This window comes from Ranitomeya variabilis, chromosome 6 (assembly GCF_051348905.1).
Source record: "Ranitomeya variabilis isolate aRanVar5 chromosome 6, aRanVar5.hap1, whole genome shotgun sequence".
NCBI lineage: Eukaryota > Metazoa > Chordata > Amphibia > Anura > Dendrobatidae > Ranitomeya > Ranitomeya variabilis.
The window spans coordinates 231,253,798-231,279,740 of record NC_135237.1 but is presented as its reverse complement, the minus strand read 5'-3'; the positions used below and the strand labels follow the sequence as shown (position 1 = coordinate 231,279,740).

General features: G+C 48.2%; 1 protein-coding gene across 7 annotated transcripts in view; it reads right to left on the bottom strand.

Moving 5' to 3' along the window:
* Positions 1–25,943, bottom strand: part of ERP44 (endoplasmic reticulum protein 44) — a 367,040-nt gene that overhangs the window by 320,066 nt on the left and 21,031 nt on the right. Inside the window, exon 1 of one of the 7 annotated variants that reach the window (XM_077269493.1) lies at positions 23,363–23,639. The exons of 2 other annotated variants lie outside the window; for them this stretch is intronic. Coding sequence is in view for 2 of the 5 variants with exons in the window: in XM_077269488.1 (XP_077125603.1) it covers positions 23,363–23,419 (57 nt within the window). In the remaining 3 variants the exon portion in view is untranslated. Of the gene's footprint in view, positions 1–23,362; positions 23,640–25,943 lie in introns of those variants that run through there. 4 more of the 7 variants (XM_077269491.1, XM_077269488.1, XM_077269489.1 and 1 more) reach the window with 4 other exon arrangements.

Below are 25,943 nucleotides of genomic sequence, written 5' to 3'. Positions count from 1 at the left end.
TCACAAGAACTAAAAATATGGAAGGAAAAAATGAACATTTAACTTTTTTTTTGCAAACATTTTATTTCAGAACCAATTTTTTTTATTTCCACAAGTGTAAAAAGAGATTATGAACCACAAAATTAATTGTGCAACTTCTTCTGAATAAGCCGATACCCCATATGTGGGGTAAACCACTGTGTGGGCGCACGGTTAGATGTGTGGCGAGTACTTTGAACCCCCAAGTGCTTCACAGAAGTTTATAATGTAGAGCCGTGGAAAAAAATAAATTAATCGCATTTTATTTATTTATTTATTTTAAACACAAAAATGATTTTTCGCCCACAAATTTTTATTTTCACAAGGGTAACCGGAGAAATTAGACCTCAAAAGTTGTTGTGCAATTTGTCCTGAGTACGCCAATACCCCATACAGTTAGGTCCATATATATTTGGACACAGACAACATTTTTCTAATTTTGGTTATAAACATTACCACAATGAATTTTAAACAAAACAATTCAGATGCAGTTGAAGTTCAGACTTTCAGCTTTCATTTGAGGGTATCCACATTAAAATTGGATGAAGGGTTTAGGAGTTTCGACTCCTTAATATGTGCCTCCCTGTTTTTAAAGGGACCAAAAGTAATTGGACAGATTAAATAATTTTAAATAAAATGTTCATTCCTAGTACTTGGTTGAAAACCCTTTGTTGGCAATGACTGCCTGAAGTCTTGAACTCATGGACATCACCAGACGCTGTGTTTCCTCCTTTTTGATGCTCTGCCAGGCCTTCACTGCGGTGGTTTTCAGTTGATGTTTGTTTGTGGGCCTTTCTGTCTGAAGTTTAGTCTTTAACAAGTGAAATACATGCTCAATTGGGTTGAGATCAGGTGACTGACTTGGCCATTCAAGAATATTCCACTTCTTTGCTTTAATAAACTCCTGGTTTGCTTTGGCTTTATGTCTTGGGTCATATTCCATCTGTAGTATGAAATGACGACCAATCAGTTTTGCTGCATTTGGCTGGATCTGAGCACACAGTATGTCTCTGAATACCTCAGAATTCATTCGGCTGCTTCTGTCCTGTGTCACATCATCAATAAACACTAGTGACCCAGTGCCACTGGCAGCCATGCATGCCCAAGCCATCACACTGCCTCCGCTGTGTTTTACAGATGATGTGGTATCCTTTGGATCATGAGCTGTACCACGCCTTCGCCATACTTTTCTCTTTCCATCATTCTGGTAGAGGTTGACCTTGGTTTCATCTGTCCAAAGAATGTTCTTCCAGAACTGTGCTGGCTTTTTTAGATGTTTTTTAGCAAAGTCCAGTCTAGCCGTTTTATTCTTGATGCTTTTGAGTGGCTTGCACCGTGCAGTGAACCCTCTGCATTTACTTTCATGCAGTTTTCTCTTTATGGTAGATGTGGATATTGATACACCAACCTCCTGGAGAGTGTTGTTCTCTTGGTTGGCTGTTGTGAAGGGGTTTCTCTTTACCATGGAGATTATTCTGCGATCATCCACCACTGTTGTCTTCCGTGGGCGCTCAGGTCTTTTTGCATTAATGAGTTCACCAGTGCTTTCTTTCTTTCTCAGGATGTACCAAACTGTTGATTTTGCCACTCCTAATATTATAGCAATTTCTCGGATGGGTTTTTTCTGTTTTCGCAGCTTAAGGATGGCTTGTTTCACCTGCATGGAGAGCTCCTTTGACCGAATGTTTACTTCACAGCAAAACCTTCCAAATGCAAGCACCACATCTCAAATCAACTCTAGGCCTTTTATCTGCTTATTTGAGAATGACATAATGAAGGGATTGCCCACACCTGTCCATGAAATAGCCTTGGAGTCAATTGTCCAATTACTTTTGGTCCCTTTAAAAACAGGGTGGCACATGTTAAGGAGCTGAAACTCCTAAACCCTTCATCCAATTTTAATGTGGATACCCTCAAATGAAAGCTGAAAGTCTGAACTTCAACTGCATCTGAATTGTTTTGTTTAAAATTCATTGTGGAAATGTCTATAACCAAAATTAGAAAAATGTCATCTCTGTCCAAATATATATGGACCTAACTGTATGTGGGGGTAAACTACTGTTTGGGCGCACGGCAGAGCTTGGAAGAGAAGGAGCACCGCTTGACTTTTTCAATGCAGAATTGGCTGAAATTGAGATCGGACGCCATGTCGCATTTGGAGAGCCCCTGATGTGCCTAAACAGTAGAAACCCTATTGCTACAAAGAATATATGTATTAAGGGGAAAAGGTGTAAATCATAAATTGAATGCCCTAACATTAAAATACTTTTATTGTTAAAACCAAGGCAAGCTAAAGTGACCAAAAACACAAACAAAACAAGTGCTCAAACAAAAATACTCAAAACCTAAAGGGGAAAACTAGACACCCCTAGCTCAAGCGTCTATAATCGCCCCTACCTGGCTGCGGAGGTAGACGCCCTAGGGGGGAACGTTGTGGCGCCCCCGCTCCACGATGGCTGACCCTAGAGGCCCTAATGAACCCTACCGCCGCTAGTGAGAGCCTCTACCCACAAACTAGAGGGTCCTCTAACACTAAACAGAGGGCTGCCTGTGCTAAGGAAAAGCTAGGTCCCCAATAAATATAAAATCAATGTATGAACACATGGCGCGTATTGATTTAAACACCAGATGATACCGCACTATAGCAAAAAACTGCTGTTCCAGCCTGAGTGGTTTAGATATCACTCTTATAGATATCCCACATGGTAGAGCAAGGGTCACCAGGTCACCTGTATATTCCACACAGATATATGCAGTACAGGATAACTCTTATATTTGACTAGATAAATGCGTCATTAGTATATATCCCCTGCAGAAAGATCCGGTGCTGGTAGCACAAACACCTTGCATGAAAATCAAAATATGTGGGATACATATATACTCATCTTAAGATGTGTCAGCGGTGGTTCACCATACGCCATTACTATTTAACGCCTCAACGCGTTTCGCCCATTTAGGCTCATCAGGAGGCCCGATGCAAAGATAATATGTGTCATATCTGATGATCGATAGCAATCTGCCAAGTGAAAAGTACCTGCTTTTGTAACTACCGCCAACTTCATCACGCACAGGGCCACCCCTTTCGTTTCCTATAGCGTCCAGGGTCATCCAGGGCGCATGCCCGTTCCGGAACGCAGGAAAATAGAAGGCGCCTCCATCTAATCCCTAGCAGCGCCCTGACAGATCACTGCGCATGCTCGCCCTGGACCGCACGCCATCGGGGAAAAAAACAGCCCTCTAGTGACGCTGATCAATGTCCACTTCCGGTCCCAGGGCTCCGGTGCAGGCGGAATGAACTAGGATGATCGAACTGTGCATGCCGCCTCCAAAATAGGTTCCCTCGGCAACCATACACAGCGGCATTGACTTTTTCAATGCAGAATTGGCTGATATTGAGATCGGACGCCATGTCGCATTTGGAGAGCCCCTGATGTGCCTAAACAGTAAAAAAAACCCACAAATGACACTATTTTGGAAACTAGACCCATTATGGAACTTATCTAGATGTGTGGTGAGAACTTTGAACCCCCAAGTGCTTCACAGAAATTTATAACTTAGAGCCGTGAAAATCCTTTTTTTTCCCCCTCAAAAATGATTTTTTTTTTAGCTCGCAATTTTTTATTTTCTCAAGGGTAACAGGAGAAATTGGACCCCAAAATTTGTTGTCCAGTTTGTCCTGAGTACATCGATACCCCATATGTGGGGGGGGCACGGTTTGTGCACACATCGGGGCTCGGAAGGGAAGTAGTGACATTTTAAAATGCAGACTTTGATGAAATGGTCTGCGGGCGTCATGTTGCATTTGCAGAGCTCCTGATGTACCTACACAGTAAAAAAAAAAAAACCCACAAGTGACTCCATTTTGGAAACTAGACCCCCCAAAGAGCTTAGTTAGATGTGTGGTGCGCACTATGAACCCCCAACAGCTTCACAGAAGTTTATAGCCATGAGAATAAAAAATCATTTTTTCCACAAAAATGATCTTTTCACCCCCAAATTTTTACTTTCACAAGGGTAACAGGAGAAATTGGACCCCAAAATGTATTGTGCAGTTTATGCTGAGTACGCTGAGACCCCATATGTGGGGGGGGGCCCACTGTTTGGGTGCATGGAATAGCTCGGAAGGGAAGGAGCGCCGTTTTGGAATGCAGACTTTGAGAGAATGGTCTGCGGGCCTTATGTTGCATTTGCAGAGCCCCTAATTTACCTAAACTAGACCCCCCAAGGAACTTATCTAGATGTGTGGTGAGCACTTTGAACGCCCAAGTGCTCCACAAACATGATTTTTTTTCGCCGCCCCCAATTTTTTATTTTCCCAAGGGTAAAAGGAGAAATTGGACCCCAAAACATGTTGTCCAATTTGTGCTGAGTGCGCCGATACCCCATTATGTTGGGGGGACCACTGTTTGGGCACACATCAGGGCTCGGAAGGGAAGTAGTGACGTTTTAAAATGTAGACTTTGATGGAATGGTCTGCGGGCGGAGGAAGAAGTCAGCGGCCAGGAGGGGACGCAGGAGGACCCAGGGACACCGGTAAGTATAACAGGGTCCCCGATCCCCCTAGTTCTCTGTCCTCTGATGTGCGATCACATCAGAGGACAGAATGACACACAACTTTTTTTTTCGGTCGCCGGTAAACTGTTAATTACTGGCAATCGCAAAACAGGGGTCGGTAAAAACCGACCCCGATCATGTTCTTTGGGGTCTTGGCTACCCCCGGCAGCTGAGAACCCAAAGATCTGCTGGGTGCCGGCCAGCCATTTCTTTCCCGGAAAGATGGCGGCGCCCATCGGGAGCCACGAGGAGCATCGGGGGAGACGGGTGAGTATCGGGGGGTGATTGGGAACCCCATTTCTCTGTCTTCTGATGTGCGATCACATCGGAGGACAGAGAAATTAAATGGGAAACTGCGGGTTTTTTTGCGGCCGCCAGTAAACTGTTAATTACCGGCGATCGCAACCCGGGGGTTGGTAAAAACCAACCCGAATCATGTTCTCTGGGGTCTCGGCTACCCCCGGCAACCGAGACCCCAGAGAAAATCCACACTTTGTGTGTTTTGTGACCTCCATACCATGCAATTCTTAAATCAGTTTACTGACATCTACCCCATTACTGTAGAGGACGACTGGGTCACATTCTGGACATGAATAGGTCAGGTTTGATGTTTGGTCACGGTTGCTATGAATTATTACCCATGAATTAGTCTCACAAATTGTAATTGTGACAAATTCTGTGGTAGCTTATTATTAAAGGGAATCTGTCACCCCAAAATTCGCCTATAAGCCAAGGCCACCGGCATCAGGAGCTTATCTACAGCATTCTGTAATGCTGTAGATAAGCCCCCAATGTAACCTGAAAGATTAAAAAAAATGGTAATTAGACCTACCAGTAATTGTATTTCCAGGAATCCTTCCTAACAGCACCATGGAGGATGTCCTTCTTAAGGTACCTTCACACGAAGCGACGCTGCAGCGATAGCGACAACGATGCCGATCGCTGCAGCGTCGCTGTTTGATCGCTGGAGAGCTGTCACACAGACCGCTCTCCAGCGACCAACGATGCCGAGGCCCCCGGGTAACCAGGGTAAACATCGGGTTGCTAAGCGCAGGGCCGCGCTTAGTAACCCGATGTTTACCCTGGTTACCAGCGTAAAAGTAAAAAAAACAAACAGTACATGCTCACCTGCGCGTCCCCCAGCCTCTGCTTCCTGACACTGACTGAGCTCCGGCCCCAACAGCTGTGCTTTCACTTTCACTTTAGGGCCGGCGCTCAGTCAGTGTCAGGAAGCAGAGGCTGGGGGACGCGCAGGTGAGCATGTACTGTTTGTTTTTTTTACTTTTACGCTGGTAACCAGGGTAAACATCGGGTTACTAAGCGCGGCCCTGCGCTTGGTAACCCGATGTTTACCCTGGTTACCAGTGTAAAACATCGCTGGTATCGTTGCTTTTGCTTTCAAACACAACGATACACAGCGATCGGACGACCAAATAAAGTTCTGGACTTTATTCAGCGACCAGCGACATCACAGCAGGATCCTGATCGCTGCTGCGTGTCAAACGAAACGATATCGCTAGCCAGGACGCTGCAACGTCACGGATCGCTAGCGATGTCGTTTCGTGTGAAGGTACCTTTACCCTCATTGGGACAGGAACAACGAGCGGTTAAAAGGACCCTCCCCTTACCACCCGCCAGTGATTTTCCAAAGTACCACATCTGGATGGATGCAAAAAAAGAAACTTTATTAACAATTCTTACACCAATGTTACTTCACATTAGTATACAAAACAAAATCTTGCAGTGGGGAGTGAACTAGTAGTGCTGTCAGGATGGATTCCTGGAAATACAATTACCGCAAGGTCTAATTACCGTTTTCTAGTTGACCATCTGACAGCACCATGGAAAAGTACCAAAGAATGGTAATCTTAGGGCTTGTTTCCACTTGCGAGAAACACGTCCATGTCTCGCATGTGGAAACCAAGCTCTGGCGCCGGCACTCCAGAGTGGAGCGTGCAGCCGCATAGGAACACATGGAGCTGCACGCTCCGCTCCAAAGTGCTGGCGTCGGAGCTTGGTTTCCACATGCGAGACACGGACGTGTTTCTCGCAAGTGGAAACAAGCCCTTATGGTGGGACTACTGCATGTAAGACCTTCCTGCCAAAGGCTAATTGTTCTGAAACAACTAGCTTGTAATGTCTAGCAAAAGTACTAAGACTAGCCCAAGTTGTGGCCCTGCAGATTTGTTAGGTTGAGCACCCCCCCCCTTTCTGCCCATGACGTAGCTATAGCTCTGATTGAATGGGCTCTAGGAATGTCTGGGGGATCCTACCCTCGAGCTCTATAAGCTACGTCTATCAGTCTTTATCCACCTCGCGATGGTTGCCTTTGCCCATTTACAGCCCCTATTTGGCCCCCCATCTATATATATAATTGTCTAAGGGTAACTTCCGTCTGTCCTTCTGTCACCGTTATTCGTTCGCTGATTGGTCTCGGCAGCTGCCTGTCATGGCTGCCGCGACCAATCAGCGACGCGCACAGTCCAGAAAAAAATGGCCGCTCCTTACTCCCCGCACTCACTGCCCGGCGCCCGCATACACCGCTCACACAGGGTTAATGCCGGCGGTAACGGACCGCGTTATGCCGCGGGTAACGCACTCCGTTACCGCTGCTATTAACCCTGTGTGTCCCCAACTTTGTACTATTGACGCTGCCTATGCGGCATCAATAGTACAAAATGTAATGTTAAAATAAATTTTAAAAAAAAAACCTGCTATACTCACCCTCCGCCGCCTTTCTCGCTCCTCGCCACGCTTCCCGGACCGCTCCATTACAACCGTCAGCTTGCGGTGAGGTCCCGTCCCAGGGCTGGTGTGCGGCAAGGACCTTCCGTGACGTCACGGTCATGTGACCGCGACGTCTTCATAGGTCCTATTCCCACCAGCCCTGGCACTTGCAATGGAACTCGGCTTCAGGAAAATGGCCGCCGCGATCTCGATCTGCGCACGCGCGGCATCCCGCGGCCATTTTCCTGAAGCCGAGCACTACCATCTGCACAGGATCCCACGAAGAGGAGAGGCGGGACGCGGAGGAGCAGTGACAAGAATGGTGAGTATGATACACTACAAGGGGCCCTCGGATCGTTAGGTGAGTATGTTTATTTTTTATTTTTTGCACCTGTCACATACGTGCCTCGGTAATATACTACGTCACTGGGCAATATCCTACGTGGCTCTGCTGTATACTACAAGGCTGGGCAATATACTACGTGGCTGGACAATATACTACAAAACTGTGCAATATACTATGTGGCTCTGTGCAATATACTACGTAGCTGTGCTGTATACTAGGTAGCTGGGCAATACACTACGTGGCTGGGCAATACACTACGTGGCAGGGCAATATACTACGTCGCTGGGCAATATACTACGTGACTGGGCAATATACTATGTGGCTGGGCAATATACTATGTAGCTGGGCAATATACTACGTGGACATGCATATTCTAGAATACCCGATGTGTTAGAATCGGGCCACCATCTAGTAATGTATAATCAGATTTTTGTCTCGTCTCCAACTCTCCGTTGCCTTTACATATTTTAAAACTGTCTCTCTGACATCTAAATTATGATAGACCCCCTCTTTTGGATTTCTAGGGTGCTGGCAGAACGAGGGAAGGATTACTTCTTGGTTCATATTTGTAGATACCACCTTGGAGAGCAAAGTTGGGTCAAGACTCAGGACTATTCTATCATCAAAAATCTGTAGATATGGATCCTGTCTATACAGGATCCATATCCCCCAACCTTTTAGCCGATGTAATAGCCACAAGAAAAGCTGTTTTAAAAGAGAGCTTGGCTATATCCATGTCCTCTGACAGGAGATATGGAGGTTTACACAGGGCATTAAGGACCAAGTTACGGTCCCACGGTGGAGATGACTTCCTTACAAGGGGTCTCATTCTCTGTGTGGCTCTAGAAAACCTCGCTACCCAGGGATGTGCGGCAAAGAAAGGTCAAAGAAAACACTAAGGGCCGTAATCTGCACTTTTAAAGTACTAGGCCGAAGGCATTTTTTAAAGCCTAATTGGAGGAAGTTGAGGATTTTGGGAATGTCCGGACTTGTAGTGTCTACTGGAGCTCCTCCTGAAAAGGAACAAAATCGCCTCCAAGTTTTTTTGTAGATTGTCGAAGTCACCGGCTTTCTGCTTGCTTGCAGCGTGGTGATCACATCTTCCGACAGGGTTTGGCGTTCAGGATCCAAGCAGATAGTTGGAGTGAGCCTAAATTCTTGTGGAGCAACGGGCCTTGGTATAGTAGGTCCTGTCTCTTTAGTAAAAGAATAGGCCTCTCTACCGCCATTCTGGTTAGTTGAGAGAACCAGCTTCTCCCTGGCCAAAAAGGTACTACCAAGATCACTGTCGCTCCGTCGTCCCATATCTTACTGACTGCTCTCTGAATTAGTGGGAGGGGTGGGAAGGCATACAGAAGCCCTTCTCCCCAAGGATGTCAGAGCATCGACTCCCGCTGCATCATCTAGGGGATATAGTTAAAAAAAAGGTTCTGGCTTTTGCATATGTCCTGGTGGCAAAGAGATCCACTTGCGGTGTTCTCCAACATTGGCACAACATGTAGAACACTTCTGAATTCAATTTCCACTCTGTGGGATTAATCGGTGTTCTGCTCAAGAAATCTGCCACCTGGTTCCTGGCTCCCTCCAGATGTACAGCCCACTTAAAAATCTGGTTTGCCAGATGCTGTAATGATGGGTGCTTCGGGCCTCCCTGGTGTCTTAGAAACGCCACTGCTGTCACATTGTCGGACAGTACCTTCACGTGCTTGCCTCTGATCGATCCTGGTAAAGAACTTTCCATATTGCATATAGTTCCCTGAAATTTGATTATCTGGACTTCATTTCTGGATTCCATTGTCCTTGGTAGTATTTCCCTTCGATATGTCCGCCCCATCCGAACTGACTGGGGTCCATGGTAACGGTGATACAGGGACAGAGAACCCATGGTACCCCTACTTTCAGGTTTTCTGGGATGGTCCATCAAATTAGTCCTTTCTTCACTGAAAGACAAAAAGAGTCATCTTCTTGTCCAAAGAACTCTGTCTTCTGTCCCAAGTCCTCAGAACCTCCTTCTGCAATCTTCGAGAGTGAAATTGACTCCACTTCACACAGGAGATACAAGCCATCATTAAACCCAGAATCTTCATTGCCTCCCTTATAGAGGACGGATTCTTCCTGAACCAGCGGACGTTTTCGATTATTGTTACTTGTCTCTCTTCTGGCAAAAAAGATGTTCTGATGTGGGAATCTAATATGACTCCCACAAATTTTATTCTGGATTGTGGGACCAAATTTGATTTCTCCCAATTTACGATCCACCCAAGCTCCTGCAGCATGGAGATTGTAAAGTGGCAGTCGATCCCAAGATGTTTCTCGGATCTCGCCATTACCAAAAAGTCGTCCAAATATGGTAATATGGTTATACCGTGGCTTCTTAAGTAGGCGACCACTTCTATCATCAGCTTGGTAAAAATTCTGGAGGCCAAAGCAAGGCCGAAGGGAAGGCACCGGAATTGAAAATTATGGATTATCCCCTGGTTTATCAGGGCGAATCTTAAATACTTCTGATCGGAAGTGTGGATTGGGACATGGTAGTATGCACTTTTCAAATCTAAAGTGCACATCATGTCCTTGTGTATCAGGGGTATCACAGACTTTATGGACTTCATCTTGAATTTCTTGTATTTTATCCACTTGTTCAGGGGTTTGAGATTTATGATCGTTCTGGAGTCTCCTGATGTTTTCTTTATTGAGAAGAGACTCGAGTAATGACCCCTGCCTCTCTCTGGAGTGGGAACTGGAACGACTGCGTCTATTTTTAGTAGCCCCTGGATATCTGTCCAGATAGGGGAGTCTAGCAGAGGATGGGATCTGGTTACTATGAACCTCTCTGGGGGTAAGCTGGTGAATTCTAGTTTGTAGCCCTGGCCAATCGTATGAAGAATCCAAGGATTCTGAGACATCTTCTGCCAACCCCCTAGAAACTCCTTTAACCGACCTCCCACTCTGATGGCGTCATTTATTGAATTTTTCTGAGCCGGGACCTGAGAAGATGGAGTCTCTACTCTTTCCCCCTTTGGGATAGGTCAACTTCTCGGTCTTCACCTTCCCTCTGTAGTCTGTTTTGTGACTAGGACGGGATCTACGAAAGGGCTGGTATTTTCCACCCTGAGAATGGGATCCCACAGAGTTTACTTTTTGACAGGTATCCCCCGACCAAGCCTTTAGCCAGATTGCTCTTCTGGCCGCATTAGATAAAGACTCGTTCCTGGCATAGATTCGCACTGACTGCCAATGCGTCTGCCATGAATCCTGTCTCGAGCGTTAACAAATGCAGGGATTTAAGTATGACATCTCTGGAAGTTTTTGCTTTGAGATGTTCCTCCAGATCGTCCATCCATAAATGCATGGACCAGGCTACAGAGGTTGCTGCAATGTTCGCCCGAATTATCACTGCCGAAGACTCCCAAACTCTCCTTAGTAGTCCATCCCTTACGATCCATTGGTTACTTCAGTCCAGAGGAGTCCTCGAACGAAATCGCCGTCTTTTTCGACACTTTGGCCAATGGCACGCCTATCTTGGGTACTTCATCCCAAGTCTTTATATCCTCTAGGTTGAAAGGCAAATGGAGCCTTAAGTCCCTTGGGACCACTAGCCTCTTCTCCGCCTCCTGCCACTCTTCTAAGATCATGGAGCGGATATGGTTATTAACAGGGAAAACTCTAGTGACCTGGGAACGCAGACCGCCAAACATTTCATCTTGTATAGAAACTTCTTCCGGTGTGTCCTGCAAATGCACAGTGTTTCGTACTGCGTGTAGAAGCTTATCCGTGTCTGCTGCTTTAGAATAGATATCTCTTCCCTCTTTCTATTGAATCCTCCCTTTCATCCTTATCCGAATCTTCCGAGACATTGTCCTCTGAGGAGGGGCTAGATTCCCTAAGCCTTTTCCGCAATCTTTGCAGTTCTGCTTGGCTGGTATGAGGGAGATTCAGGCTCGAGATGGAAGCCTGGACCTCCTGTCTTATCATTGACCTCATGTTGGTCATTATAGTGAGGTCTGCTCCTCCCCGACAATTTTAAACGTACAGGCTTTACAGAGCAGTTTCTGCCAGTTTTCTGGCAATTTAGCAGTGCAAATGGGACATTTACTCTTCCCGGAAATCTTTTTTTCTGAAGGGGTGGATGGCTCTCCCTAAAAACACAGATTTAAGTATTACCTCCGAGTGCATAGGGGATTGGTATGGCATTGTGGCATGGCTTTTTGTGAGTAGCCTACTCACGTGCCCCTGGCTCTGCTCTGGTTCCTCAGGTTTGGCTGTGTCCTCCATTGTAAAAGAGCACACTGACCGAGTGCTCCTATTTCAGGATGGCCAGCGGTAGATACTGCGCCCTCCCCCTTATCTTCGTCTTTACCTGGTTGATCCTGCTTATCCTCTACCGCTCCCCGTGTGGCATGACTGCGCTGAGAAAAGCTTCTCCAAGAGGCCAGAACCGCCGCTGAGTTCTGCCACTACCCGGCAGAGATGCTGGAGCCCGGAAGTGACGCGGCCGCTCCACCGCGCCTCAGCAGCATAGCGCCAGGTCCTAGAGCCCCCGAGGAGGAAGCAGATCCGACCCCAGGAGCAGCACTACACTGGGGAGGCTGAGGGACCCCCCATCGCAGGTATCAGCAGCAGATCTCTTGCGGTGGGAAGGGAAAGGCTGGGCCCCATGATCCTCACCATCTGAACAGCACCGTCCGAGGACACGCTCGCCGTTCCTATCCCCAGTGGGGCAGGAAAAACACTGGTGGGTGGTAAGGGGAGGGTCCTTTTAACCGCTCGTTGTTCCTGTCTCACTGAGGGCAAGAAGGACGTCCTCCATGGTGCGGTCAGGTGGTGAACTAGAAAAACAATTTAGATTATACTCACCCAGGGGCAGTCCGGTTTAATGGGCGTCACGGGCCGGGTCCAGCGCCTCCCATCTTCATACAATGACATCCTCTTTACTTCTTGCCGTGGCTCCTGCGCAGACGTACTTTATCTGCCCTGTTCAGTGTGCAGGTGCAGGAGAGGCCCAGCACCTGCACACTGCAGTACTTTGCTCTGCCCTGAACAGGGCAGAAAAAGTACGCCTGCGCAGGAGCCGCAACAGGAAGCAAAGAGGACGACATCGCATGAAGATGGGAGGCCATTTAACTGCCAGTTATGTACTGTTTATTCATCACACTTATGAAAACTGACATGTTATCACCGTTTAATATTGAGGGGTGTGGTTTGACCGACATTTGTTTTTACGGTTTGCGGATTTGTGTGTCCTAATGTTCAAATACAGCTATATATTTTACTAGATGGTGGCCCAATTCATCGCGTATTTTAGAATATGTATGTAATTTATGAGGATTTAAGAATAATGCAATGAATACACAGGATTTTCTGAGTAAAATATATACATTAACAGTGAAGCGGTGTTTAAATCCCACGCCAATATCACTGATTGGTCACGGCCGGCCGGGCATGACCAACCAATGCAGAAGGGTTTAAATCTCGAGCCAATATTGCTGATTGGTCACGGCCGGCCGGCCGTGACCAATCAGCAAAGCATGGTTCAAATCCGCGCCAATTTGCGGATTAACAGCGCCTGTCGCTGATTGGTCGCGGGCAGCTGGCGAGACCAATCAGTGACGCAGGATTTCCGTTACAAACAGACAGAATTAGACGATTACATAGTAGATACCCGATGCGTTAGAATCGGGCCACCATCTAGTATTCATATAAACATTGGTGCCTACATTTAGGTTTTAACCCATTGGACACACTGCCATTGTTTTTCGCCTGTCTTTATTTTAAGAGTCAAAACTTTATTAGTCATCTATCGCTGTATGACAGCTTGGTTTCCACAGGATGACTTATAGTTTTCAAAGACACCATTTATTTTACCATATGATAAACTTAAAAACGGGGAGAATTTTTATTCAATTCAAATAAGCTTTATTGGCAGGACTAAGTACATGATAGCATTGCCAAAGCATATGGTAAAAATAGGGGGTGGGGTAGGGAGGCATAGAGGTCCTGGATATATCAGGCTCCTTTTAGAGGATAGGGGACATGTCTATGGTGGGGTATAGGAGTCCATGGCATATCAAGTTCCTCTTAGTCTGTGGCAGGCACTGACATATTCCGCTACTATGGCTGCTGAACTTTCCTCTTCCCCCAGTATTATCAGTAGTTTCTCTTCCTCCTCCATGGATGTTAAGTCTGGGAGGAGATCAGACAGTCTCTTGAAGTGAGTGTCCCTCACTGCGGAGTATTTGGGGCACCTCAGCAAGAAGTGGGCCTCATCCTCCACGGCCTCCTGGGGGCACTGCTTGCAGTCTGCTCTCTCGGAGCTTGTAGTTCTGTCGGTGCCGCCCGGATTCGATGATTAGGCTGTGGGCACTCAGCCTGCATCGGCTCAGGATCTGTCGCTCTTTGGGGTTTTCTAGTTTCTCTAGATATGGGGCCAGTTTATACTCCCTCTGTAGGTTCTCGTATATCGTCAGTTTCTGGGATTTATGTCGGTCCTCCAGATGCTGATTCCTCTTTGACTTTGTGTATCATCTTCTGGATTTCACCTTTTGTCAGGCCATGTAGGTTGATGGCTTGGTCAGACTGGCTTTGGGTACTTTTTGTTGGGAGGCTTCCTGGTGTAGGAAGGCATTGTGATGGTAGGAGCTGGGACTGCTACTTTGTAGATGAGCCTTGAATGACAGTGCCTTCTTTATTACGATGTGTAGTGGGAACCTTCCCAACTCTGCTCGGCAGGCGCTGTATGATGTGGTCCGATAGATTTGGAGAAGATGCTTGCAGAACTCTAGGTGGAATATTTCAATCGGCCCAGCATCCCACTTTGACCAGTTTGGGTATGAGGCTGGGCCCCAGACATCACTGCCGTACAGAAGGATTGGGGGCAAAGATGAAGTCAACGTTTTTTAGCCAGACTGTTACTGGTGCCTTGAGATGGTACAGACGTCTTCTGATGGCATATAAGGCTTTGGATGCCTTGTCTTTTAGTAACTCTATGGCTTGCTTGAAGCTCCCTGACTGGCTGAGTTCTAGGCCCAGGTAGGTGTACCTGTTGGTTTCTGTAAGTGGAAGGTTGTCTCATAAAGGTAGGAGGGCCAGTAGGTTTCTGCTTTCTTTTCTGGAACACCATAATATTTGTTTTCTTCTGGTTGATTGGCAGTGCCCATGTGCTGCTGAAGGTCTCTAGGATTTTCAGATGATCTTGGAGGCCTTTCTCAGTTGGTGATAACAGCATGAGGTCATCCGCATACAGCAGAAATTTCACCTGGGTGTCATGGAAGGCGAGTCCTGGTGCTGAGGAGGACTCTAGAGCCACCGCCAGCTCATTGATGTAGATGTTAAAGAGCGTTGGACTGAGGCTGCAGCCCTGTCTCACTCCTCAGCTCTGTTGGAAATAGGCCATCCTCCTTCCGTTGACCTTCACACTGCAACTGTTCTCAGTGTAGGAGCTTCGGATGACGTCGCATGTTTTGCCTCCTATTCCGCTCTCCAGCAGTTTTAGGAATAGTTCTGGGTGCCACACTGAGTCGAAGGCCTTCTTGAATTCTACAAAACAAGCGTATATCTTCCCGTTCTTTGTATTGTGGACGTGGCTCTTGAGGCTGTGCAGAGTGTAGATGTGGTCAGTGGTGCGGTGGTTTGGCATGAACCCTGCTTGGCTCTTGCTGAGGATGTTGTGCTGGGTGAGGAAGGTGAGGATCCTCTTGTTCAGGGTGCAGTTGAAGAGTTTACCAAGGTTGCTGCGGACACATATCCCCCAGTAGTTTGATGGGTCGTACTTGTCCCCGTTTTTGTGTATAGGGGTTATGAGGCCTTGGTTCCAGTTTTTGTGGAAGCAGCCGGACTGCAGTACAATATTAAATAGTTGCTATCGCAACCTGGATGTCTGGAGGGCTGTATTTCAGCATTTCTAGGTGGATCCCATCTGGACCGTTGGCTTTTTTACCTTTTATCTGTGTGATGCTTTCTGTTATTTCTGACAGTATGATTGGTGGATCCAGAAGATTTTGGAAATCTGAACTTTTCCTCCATATCTTTCAGTTTTTTTCACAAGCTCTTTTTGTGCCGGGTTCAGGTCTTCACTTGGGATGTCATTGTAAAGGTCCTTGAAGCACTGGAGCCAGATGTTGCCACTCTGGAGGTGGAGGCTGTTGCTTTTCTGGTTGGATCCAAGGTGATTCCACAGTTACCAAAATTTGTTGTAACATAGTTAGTAAGGCCGAAAAAAGACATTTGTCCATCCAGTTCAGCCTATGTTCCTAGATTCCATCATAATAAATCCCCAGATCTACATCCTTCTACAGAACCTAATAATTGTATGATACAATATTGTTCTGCCCCAGGAAGACATCCAGGCCTCTCTTGAACCCCTCGACTGAGTTCGCCATCACCACCTCCTCAGGCAAGCAATTCCAGATTCTCACTGCCCTAACAGTAAAGAATCCTCTTCTATGTTGGTGGAAAAACCTTCTCTCCTCCAGACGCAAAGAATGCCCCCTTGTGCCCATCACCTTCCTTGGTATAAACAGATCCTCAGCGAGATATTTGTATTGTCCCCTTATATACTTATACATGGTTATTAGATCGCCCCTCAGTCGTCTTTTTTCTAGACTAAATAATCCTAATTTCGCTAATCTATCTGGGTATTGTAGTTCTCCCATCCCCTTTATTAACTTTGTTGCCCTCCTTTGTACTCTCTCTAGTTCCATTATATCCTTCCTGAGCACCGGTGCCCAAAACTGGACACAGTACTCCATGTGCGGTCTAACTAGGGATTTGTACAGAGGCAGTATAATGCTCTCATCATGTGTATCCAGACCTCTTTTAATGCACCCCATGATCCTGTTTGCCTTGGCAGCTGCTGCCTGGCACTGGCTGCTCCAGGTAAGTTTATCATTAACTAGGATCCCCAAGTCCTTCTCCCTGTCAGATTTACCCAGTGGTTTCCCGTTCAGTTGTCTTCAAGGGCATCTTGGAGTTAGAGGAGTTTGGTGGAGATGTGGTTTTGCTTTTTCTTTCTGAGGATGGCTTTGTAATTTTGTTGTACAGTGTGGTAGGCTTCTCTCAGAGTAGGGTTGTTTGGGTCTAGCTGTGTTTTTTATTTGAGGCCATTCTTAGGGCCTTCCGTATAGTCTTGCATTCTTTGTCAAACCAGTTGTTGGGATTTGGTTTACTCGGCCTCTTGTTGGTGCTTCTTTTCAGGTTGGATATTTCTGCCATGGCATAGAGAATGTCGTTAAGGTCTCTTATCGCTAGGTGTATTCCTTCGGGGTTAAGCTCATACATGCTATTATGGGAGCGTTGGAGTTTCTCCTTGATCTCTGGTCTGCTGATGACATCTTTATATTTTTGGGCCGACATCTTGGACCATTTGAAGGATGGTGGCAAGCTAAAGAGGCCAGTCTTTTGCGGGGTTTGTGAGGGTGATTTATTTGTGGATTTGATGTATAGGAGCAGCTGGTTGTGGTCTGACAGATGTGTTTGTGGGGTGACTATAAGGGCACCAATATATGTAGGGTCCATATCTGTGATGGCATAGTCTATCACACTGCTGCCCACAGGGGAGTTTAGGATATGCCTTCCCAGTGAGTCTCCCTTGGTGCGGCCATTGAGGATAAGAAGTCCAAGGCTTCGGCATAGGTTCAACAGTGTTCTGCCGCTTTTATTTACTGTGCAGTCGTAGCTGTTCCTGTCAGTGTGCACTGCATTGTCACAGTCATTATCTGCTCCAAATATATAGATGTTTCCATCAGTGGTCAGGTAGTCTCTTTCCCTTCCCGTTCTTGCGTTGAGGTCACCATAGATGAGACCGTTGCCCAGAGTCTGGAAATGGGCAGCTTCCGTCTTTAGGTTCTCAAAACTTCTGGGTTGAAGTATGGAGACTATGAAGGAGCTACGTAAGCTGCACAGAGGTAGAGGTCGGCCCAGGAAGTGAGGATTAAGCGGCTTATTCTTATCCAGATGTGGCTGTCTCCTCTCTTCACTGCTCTGATATGTTCTTGGAGCTCCTCTTTCTACCAGACTAATATTCCTCCTGAGCTCCGGCCCTGTTTGATGTTTTTGTTTTTCAGGGCGGAAACAGAATTCCCTGTATCCGGTGGGGACATAGGATTCATTATTTGCCTTAGTCCATGTTTCAAGGAGGATCTGTATATCAATGTCTTTTAGTCTTTGGTTAAAGTCTGGGTCGTTTGTCTTGCATCCGAAGGCTGAAGAGTTCAGGCCCTGGATGTTCCAGCTACTGATGATTAGGGTTGACATTGTGTGGCTGTATACCTTGTATTCTCTCCCTCACACACTGTCCTCCATGTTATTCTCTCCCTCACACACTGTCCTCCATGTTACTCTCTCCCTCACACACTGTCCTCCATGTTACTCTCTCCCTCACACACTGTCCTCCATGTTATTCTCTCCCTCACACACTGTCCTCCATGTTATTCTCTCCCTCACACACTGTCCTCCATGTTATTCTCTCCCTCACACACTGTCCTCCATGTTATTCTCTCCCTCACACACTGTCCTCCAACACTGATTGGTCGAGGCCGGCCGGGCATGACCAATCAGCGACGCGGGATTTCGGTTACATTCAAATAGACCCTTAGAGCTTGTTTCCATTTGCGAGAAACACGTCCGTATCTCGCATGTGGAAACCAAGCTCTGGCGCCGGCACTCCAGAGCGGAGCGTGCGGCTCCATGTATTGCTATGCGGCCGCATGCTCCGCTCCCAAGTGCCGGCACCAGAGCTTGGTTTCAACATGCGAGATACAGACGTGTTTCTCGCAAATGGAAACAAGCCCTTAGACAATTATACATATAGATTATTGTTATCTTGATCCGAGTATTGAAAAAGGTGTGCACGCCCATTTGTCTCTGGTCTTTTTTCCTTTGATTCAAGTTGTATTTTCAGGCACAGTGTAGCACCCTGCTACACAGATTGACAAGTAGACTAACGGAGGTGCACCCTATTTTCTACCCTGTTACTTTAAATAGGTGTGGACATTTGCTGGAATGAGCAGGGAAACCTAACCTTGCATATCTTATAGGATTTTAATCCATGACGGTGTATCGTGTTAACAATGTTTGAGACTGTGGTCCCAGCTCTCTTCAGGTTGATTGAACAGGTCCTCCCATGTAGTTCTGGGGCGATTCCTGACCTCTTTCAGAATCATCCTTACCCCACAAGGATAGATCTTGCATGGAGCCCCAGACCGAGGAAAATTGACAGTCAATCCCCTCCAGTCAGCCCTCACACAGGGTTAATGGCAGTGTTAACTGACCGCATTATGCCGCGGTGTTATGCACTCCATTAAAGCAGCTATTAACCCTGTGTGACAAACTTTTTACTATTGATGCTGCGTATGCAGCATCAATAGTAAAAAGATCTAATGTTACAAATAATAATAATAATAATAATAAAAAAGGTTATTCTCACCTTCCGACGTCGCGGCTGTCCTCGGCAGTGCAAGCGGCAGGTTCCGGTGCCAAGGATGCTATGCGAGAAGGACCTACTATGACGTCATGGTCATGTGACTACGACGTCATCACAGGTCCTGCGCTCATACCAACCCTGGGACCGGAGGCTGCCGCGTGCACCGTACACAGGCGCCAGGACTTCAAGGGGTCTTAGGAAGGTGAGCATACGTTTATTTTTTATTTTAACTCTCTTTTAACCACGCATATAGTGCCCACATTGCTATATAGTACGTGGGCTGTGTTACATACGGCGTGGGCTCTGTTATACTACATCTGTGCTATATACTATGTAGCTGGTGGCCATTTTCCTGAAGCAGAGTTCGCATCTCGGCTTCAGGAAAATGGCTGCCGCGATCTCCATCTGCGCATGCGCGGCATCCCGCGGCCATTTTCCTGAAGCCCCGGGCAGCAGAGCGCTCCATCTGCGCACGCGCGGCCACAGGAAGATGGCCACCCCCACCGATCACCAGGGAAATAGCGCAGATCGCGCTTTTCCCCCTCACCTATGCAGTGGATTCGGAACTTGGGCATGCGCAAACCACTACGCCACCAACGGAAAAATAAGCAAGATCTGGGGGAAGAAACAGTGATGTCACCACGCCCATCTGACCAGACCAGCCTGATTGACAGGCGAAAACGGCTACTTTGGTAACGTATTTCGGCAGCATAGGTGGGGAATCAGGGTACACAACATACACTATTGTAATGCACAGCTCAGGCCCTATTTAACACTATTTTTATCTCATACGGAAAAAAACAGGGTGACAGGTTCCCTTTAAATATAGGGGCGCATGACGCATGCACCGCCGCGGCTGTGCCTGACGCAACCCTAATGTGAACGTAGCCTTAGTCCAGAACACTGGAAACATCCTTTGGGGAGCAGGAAATCATCATCTCACCTACAGCTAGCTGAACACTAGCTCTAGTCAGGACCACTAGGGGGCACAAAGCTGCTTCCCAGTGATGGCAAATAGGGGCTCCTGGAGAGCAGGCTGTTCTCCAGCGCTTGTAAAGCATGTCTCATCACAGCCGGAGAACTGACTACCCCTAAAGATGGAAACAGGAAAGCTATCTTGCCTCAGAGAAAATTCCCAAAGGACAGACAGCCCCCCACAAATATGGACTGTGAGTGGAGAGGGAAATGACATACACAGAATGAAACCAGGATTTAGCAAAGGAGAACACTTCTAACTATATAGACAGAATAGGAAAGGATACTGTGTACTGTGCGGTCAGTATTAAAAGCTAGAAAAAGCCATCACAGAGTTTACAAAAAATCTCCACACCTGACTAACGGTGTGGAGGGCAAATCTGCTTCCCCAGAGCTTCCAGCTTAAATGAATATAGAATACTGACAAGCTGGACTAGAGCAAACATTAAATGAGCTGAACGATTAAGTCCACAGCAAGAGGACAACAACAAAAAAAAGCAAGGACTTATCTTTGCTGAACAGGACTAACTATCAAGGAAATCCATGGAGAGATCTGAATCCAACCAAGAAACAGACAGCTGGCACTGGCTGAAGATCAGAGCCAGGCTAAATAGCAGAGCAGGAGACGATCAGTGGAAGCAGCTGCTAAGCTGAATCCAAGGAGTAGCAGTTCCACTTAAAACCACCGGAGGGAGCCCAAGAACGGAATTCACAACAGGTCCCGCTGCAGCAGATGTCGGCGCCTGCAATGGTGGCAGCAGGACGTGCAGAGCTCCTTGTACGCCCCCTGCTCCCGCCGCACTGCTATCCCGTCCTTTGTGGTCCCCTCCTCCGCTGGAGCATGCTCACGTCCAAACAGCATTTCAGCGTACTCAGATACTATGCTTGAGTCACTGTAGCTGCATGTGTTGCAGCTGTTAGACAGCTGCAACACACAGAGATACTCAATCACAACATGAGCGTGCTCAGATGACACCTTTTCCGAGGACGCTTGCTCATCACTAGAACTTGAAACTTATGTCTTTATGCCACTCTTCACACCGCTTTTTTCAAGTCCCTATGCATTGCTTTCTGTTTCATTTCCATAGCATCATTTCATTTGGCCAGTGATAATCATTTTGTGGTTCATTCCCCAAGACTAGTCATCCCACTAACTACATTATCATGCCCCTGTGGGTGTAACAGGATTTGAAAGAGCCAGCCGTGAGATTTGCAGAGCCAGTGATAGCCGCTGCAGGAGTCCTGCGTTACTGAGGTGCGCAGTTAGAGACGGGGCTCAGTGCGCAGTCGGTAAGAACAATATTTGCCAGGGGTGGCACTGCTCATGTAAATCATCTTACTCATGCCCACAGGAGAGCAATAAGATGATTAGTGACAACCAGTAGAGAGAAAACAATCCCTATCTTGTCACTCACTGATTTTCTTATCCCTGGCCAAATGAAAGAAATTATTTAACTGAAATCAAACAAAAGAGGCTTGTTGGAAGCAGTAAAAAGAGTGGGCTACCGATATGGGGCTGGTTTGTGGGACATGGGGAATAGTCAGGTTTCAATTGAAACTACAATCACCTCCTGCACCAGCGCTGCATTCCCTGAAGGTCTGATAGAATAATAAACAGTGGTGGCTTCAGGGACAAATCTATTGCTGCTGATAGGCTATAACGTTCACACACACTGCGCCAGCAGCGGCCGCCCTGGCCCGCACACCCACTCTGCGCCAGCCCTGCCCCGCACACGCACCATAAGCGGCCGCCCTTCCCTGCCCCGCACACACACTCTGCGCCATAAGCAGCCGCCCTTCCCTGCCCCGCACACCCACTCTGCGCCAGCCCTGCCCCGCTCACCCACTCTGCGCCAGCCCTGCCCCGCACCATAAGCGGCCGCCCTTCCCTGCACACACACTCTGCGCCATAAGTGGCCGCCCTTCCCTGCCCCACACACGCACTCTGCGCCATAAGCGGCCGCCCTTCCCTGCCCCGCACACGCACTCTGCGCCATAAGCGGCCGCCCTTCCCTGCCCCGCGCACACACTCTGCGCCATAAGCGGCCGCCCTTGTGATAGAAATATATATCATGTAGATCTCACTTGCATGTATACTCCTCTATAATCATATATACTCATATACTCACAGCTAATATATACACATTATAATCAATGGTTTAAAATGGCTGACATGAACTGATATAAGCCAGACAGATTGTATGGGGTTTTCCATCCCAAAAGCGGAACAGTGTCAGATGTATTAAACTGCTGATCAAATATCTCAACTTTGTCCTAGATACAGAGCTCCATTTTAGTTGCTTAATCAGCAGTCATATGAGCATTAATCACAATATTCCATATATGTTTAGATAACCAATGACAGAGGAGCTAGACAATATGGTAATTAACTAACCACCCCTAACCACTCCTTTCTATATGCTATCATAAAAACTATGTATGTACAATAAAGTATCAGTATTGATGGAATGTTGTTCTGACACAATGGTGTTGCAGTCTCATTCCTTGAAAGCTCAAAATACTCAGTCTTATTGGGAGCGGCCACAGCACACACAGGGATAAATTTATCCAACCCAAGTTTCCATATCACCCTGCCCCGCACACGCACTCTGCGCCATAAGCGGCCGCCCTTCCCTGCCCCGCACACGCACTCTGCGCCATAAGCAGCCGCCCTTCCCTGCCAAGCACACTGCGCCATAAGCGGCCGCCCTTCCCTGCACACACTGCGCCATAAGCGGCCGCCCTTCCCTGCACACACTGCGCCATAAGCGGCCGCCCTTCCCTGCACACACTGCGCCATAAGCGGCCGCCCTTCCCTGCACACACTGCGCCATAAGCGGCCGCCCTTCCCTGCACACACTGCGCCATAAGCGGCCGCCCTTCCCTGCTCCGCACACACACTCTGCGCCATAAGTGGCCGCCCTTCCCTGCCCCGCACACGCACTCTGCGCCATAAGTGGCCGCCCTTCCCTGCGCTGCACACACACACTGTGCGCCTGCGCCATAAGCGGCCGCCCTTCTCTGCCCTGCACACACACTCTGCGCAAACCGAGAGTTCCGGGATAGCAGCCAATCACACGGGGACACAACACACGACTTCAGAGAGCCGGACTGTGATAGGGTGACTGGAGGGCCGACTGGATCTGAGGCCCGGAGCTGGCCGGTGCGGAGGTCCCGGCCACAGGAGCGGTCGTGTCCCACACTGGAAGGTACGACAAGCAGTGCGCAGCCGCTACACAGCGCGGTGCCCTCCTGTGGAGAGCCACGGGCCTGTCAGCGCGCACACACAACCGGTAACAAATCAGGATAAGGCTTCGGCCACTCACCAGAAGTACCAGAACGCAGGCCGTGTCACTGAGAGGCCGGAAGATTGAGTGTCTCATAGTTAGGATGCCTGTATAAGCAGTGGCGGCTCAGCAGCGCTTACAATGACTCGGTATATTTCCGCAGCCGGCTAGGTCGGTAACGACGGTTAGTAGATGTTAAAGTGCATTGGCTCCCTGGAGCTATGACGTCACGTGAACGGAACGCCTTCCGACTGCTTCCAGAGCGCGCAGCTGGTACGTGCCGTGTGCTTGGAGCACGAGCATGATGACGTGCGCGCTCCCGAGTACGTGGAGTCGTGTCTCTCCAGATGGGTCACTGCTGTGAGCCAGGCATTAGGGATACACAGCGCTAGGACCATACCCGTGAACAGCAGCAGAGCGCAGCTACCCCCGCTTTACAAGCGCTGGAGAACAGCCTGCTCTCCAGGAGCCCCTATTTGCCATCACTGGGAAGCAGCTTTGTGCCCCCTAGTGGTCCTGACTAGAGCTAGTGTTCAGCTAGCTGTAGGTGAGATGATGATTTCCTGCTCCCCGAAGGATGTTTCCAGTGTTCTGGACTAAGGCTACGTTCACATTAGGGTTGCGTCAGGCACAGCCGCGGCGGTGCATGCGTCATGCGCCCCTATATTTAAAGAGAACCTGTCACCCTGTTTTTTCCGTATGAGATAAAAATAGTGTTAAATAGGGCCTGAGCTGTGCATTACAATAGTGTATGTTGTGTACCCTGATTCCCCACCTATGCTGCCGAAATACGTTACCAAAGTAGCCGTTTTCGCCTGTCAATCAGGCTGGTCTGGTCAGATGGGCGTGGTGACATCACTGTTTCTTCCCCCAGATCTTGCTTATTTTTCCGTTGGTGGCGCAGATGGAGATCGCGGCAGCCATTTTCCTGAAGCCGAGATGCGAACTCTGCTTCAGGAAAATGGCCACCGCGATCTCCATCTGCGCACGCGCGGCATCCCGCAGCCATTTTCCTGAAGCCCCGGGCAGCAGAGCGCTCCATCTGCGCACGCGCGGCCACAGGAAGATGGCCGCCCCCACCGATCACCAGGGGAATAGCGCAGATCGCGCTTTTTCCCCTCACCTATGCAGTGGATTCGGAACTTGGGCATGCGCAAACCACTACGCCACCAACGGAAAAATAAGCAAGATCTGGGGGAAGAAACAGCGATGTCACCACGCCCATCTGACCAGACCAGCCTGATTGACAGTCGAAAACAGCTACTTTTGGTAACGTTCCGCTCCGCTGGGGCATGCTTCTGACCCCTCGTAGGCTCATGCCTGGGAGTCCATTCTTTTTGGAATAATAGAATGCAGTGTCCTGTGGTGACAACTATTCCTCTTAGCATGTGTGGGGCGTGCTGGGAGTAGTAGTGCATTAGACATGATTGAAGACCACTGCAGTGCACGAGTATTTTGGGGTCAGATGTGATTCATTGCTTTCCAGGAAAACTACATATTTGGTGCGCAGGTAAATGGCGTGTAGCAGTGTCCTTGTTCCTGCTGACATCTCACGGATGTTTATTCTCCGTTGCCCTCTTATGACTGGACGTAAATATGTAACGTATTTCGGCAGCATAGGTGGGGAATCAGGGTCCACAAAATACACTAACGCACAGCTCAGGCCCTATTTAACAGTATTTTTATCTCATACGGAAAAAATGGGGTGACAGGTTCCCTTTAACCCCTTCCCAACCTTTGACGCCACGTAGGCGTCATGAAAGTCGGTGCCAAGCCGACCCATGACGCCTATGTGGCGTCATGGAATGATCGCGTCCCTGCAGATCTGGTGAAAGGGTTAACTCCTATTTCACCCGATCTGCAGGGAGAGGGGGAGTTGTACTTCAGCCCAGGGAGGGTGGCTTTGCCCCCACGTGGCTACGATCGCTCTGATTGGCTGTTGAAAGTGCAACAGCCAATCAGAGCAATTTGCAATATTTCACCTATGAAAATGGTTAAATATATTGCAATCCAGCCATGGCCGATGCTGCAATAGCATCGGCCATGGCTGGAAATCATGTTCTGCCCTCCCCCACCGCCCCCGATCGCCTCCCCAGTCCTCCGTTCTGTCCGGTACCCCCCTCCGTCCCCCTGTCCGCTCCCCCGTGCTCCTGTCCGCTCCCCCAGTCCTCCGATCCCCCCCCCTGTGTTCCGATCCACCCCCCCACCACCCCCTCATACTTACCGAGCCTCCCGAAGTCGGTCCGTCTTCTCCCTGGGCGCCGCCATCTTCCAAAATGGTGGGCGCATGCGCAGTGCGCCCACCGAATCTGCCGGCCGGCAGATTCATTACAAAGTACATTTTGATCTCTGTGGAAGGTTCTATCACAGTGATCAAAATAAAAAAATAATAAATAAAACCCCCCCCCTTTATCACCCCCATAGGTAGGGACAATAATAAAATAAAGAAAATATATATTTTTTCTTTTTCCACTAGGGTTAGGGTTAGAACTAGGGTTAGAACTAGGGGTAGGGTTAGGGTTATGGCATGTGCACACAGTGCGGATTTGGCCGCGGATCCGCAGCGGATTGGCCGCTGCGAATTCGTAGCAGTTTTCCATCAGGTTTACAGTACCATGTA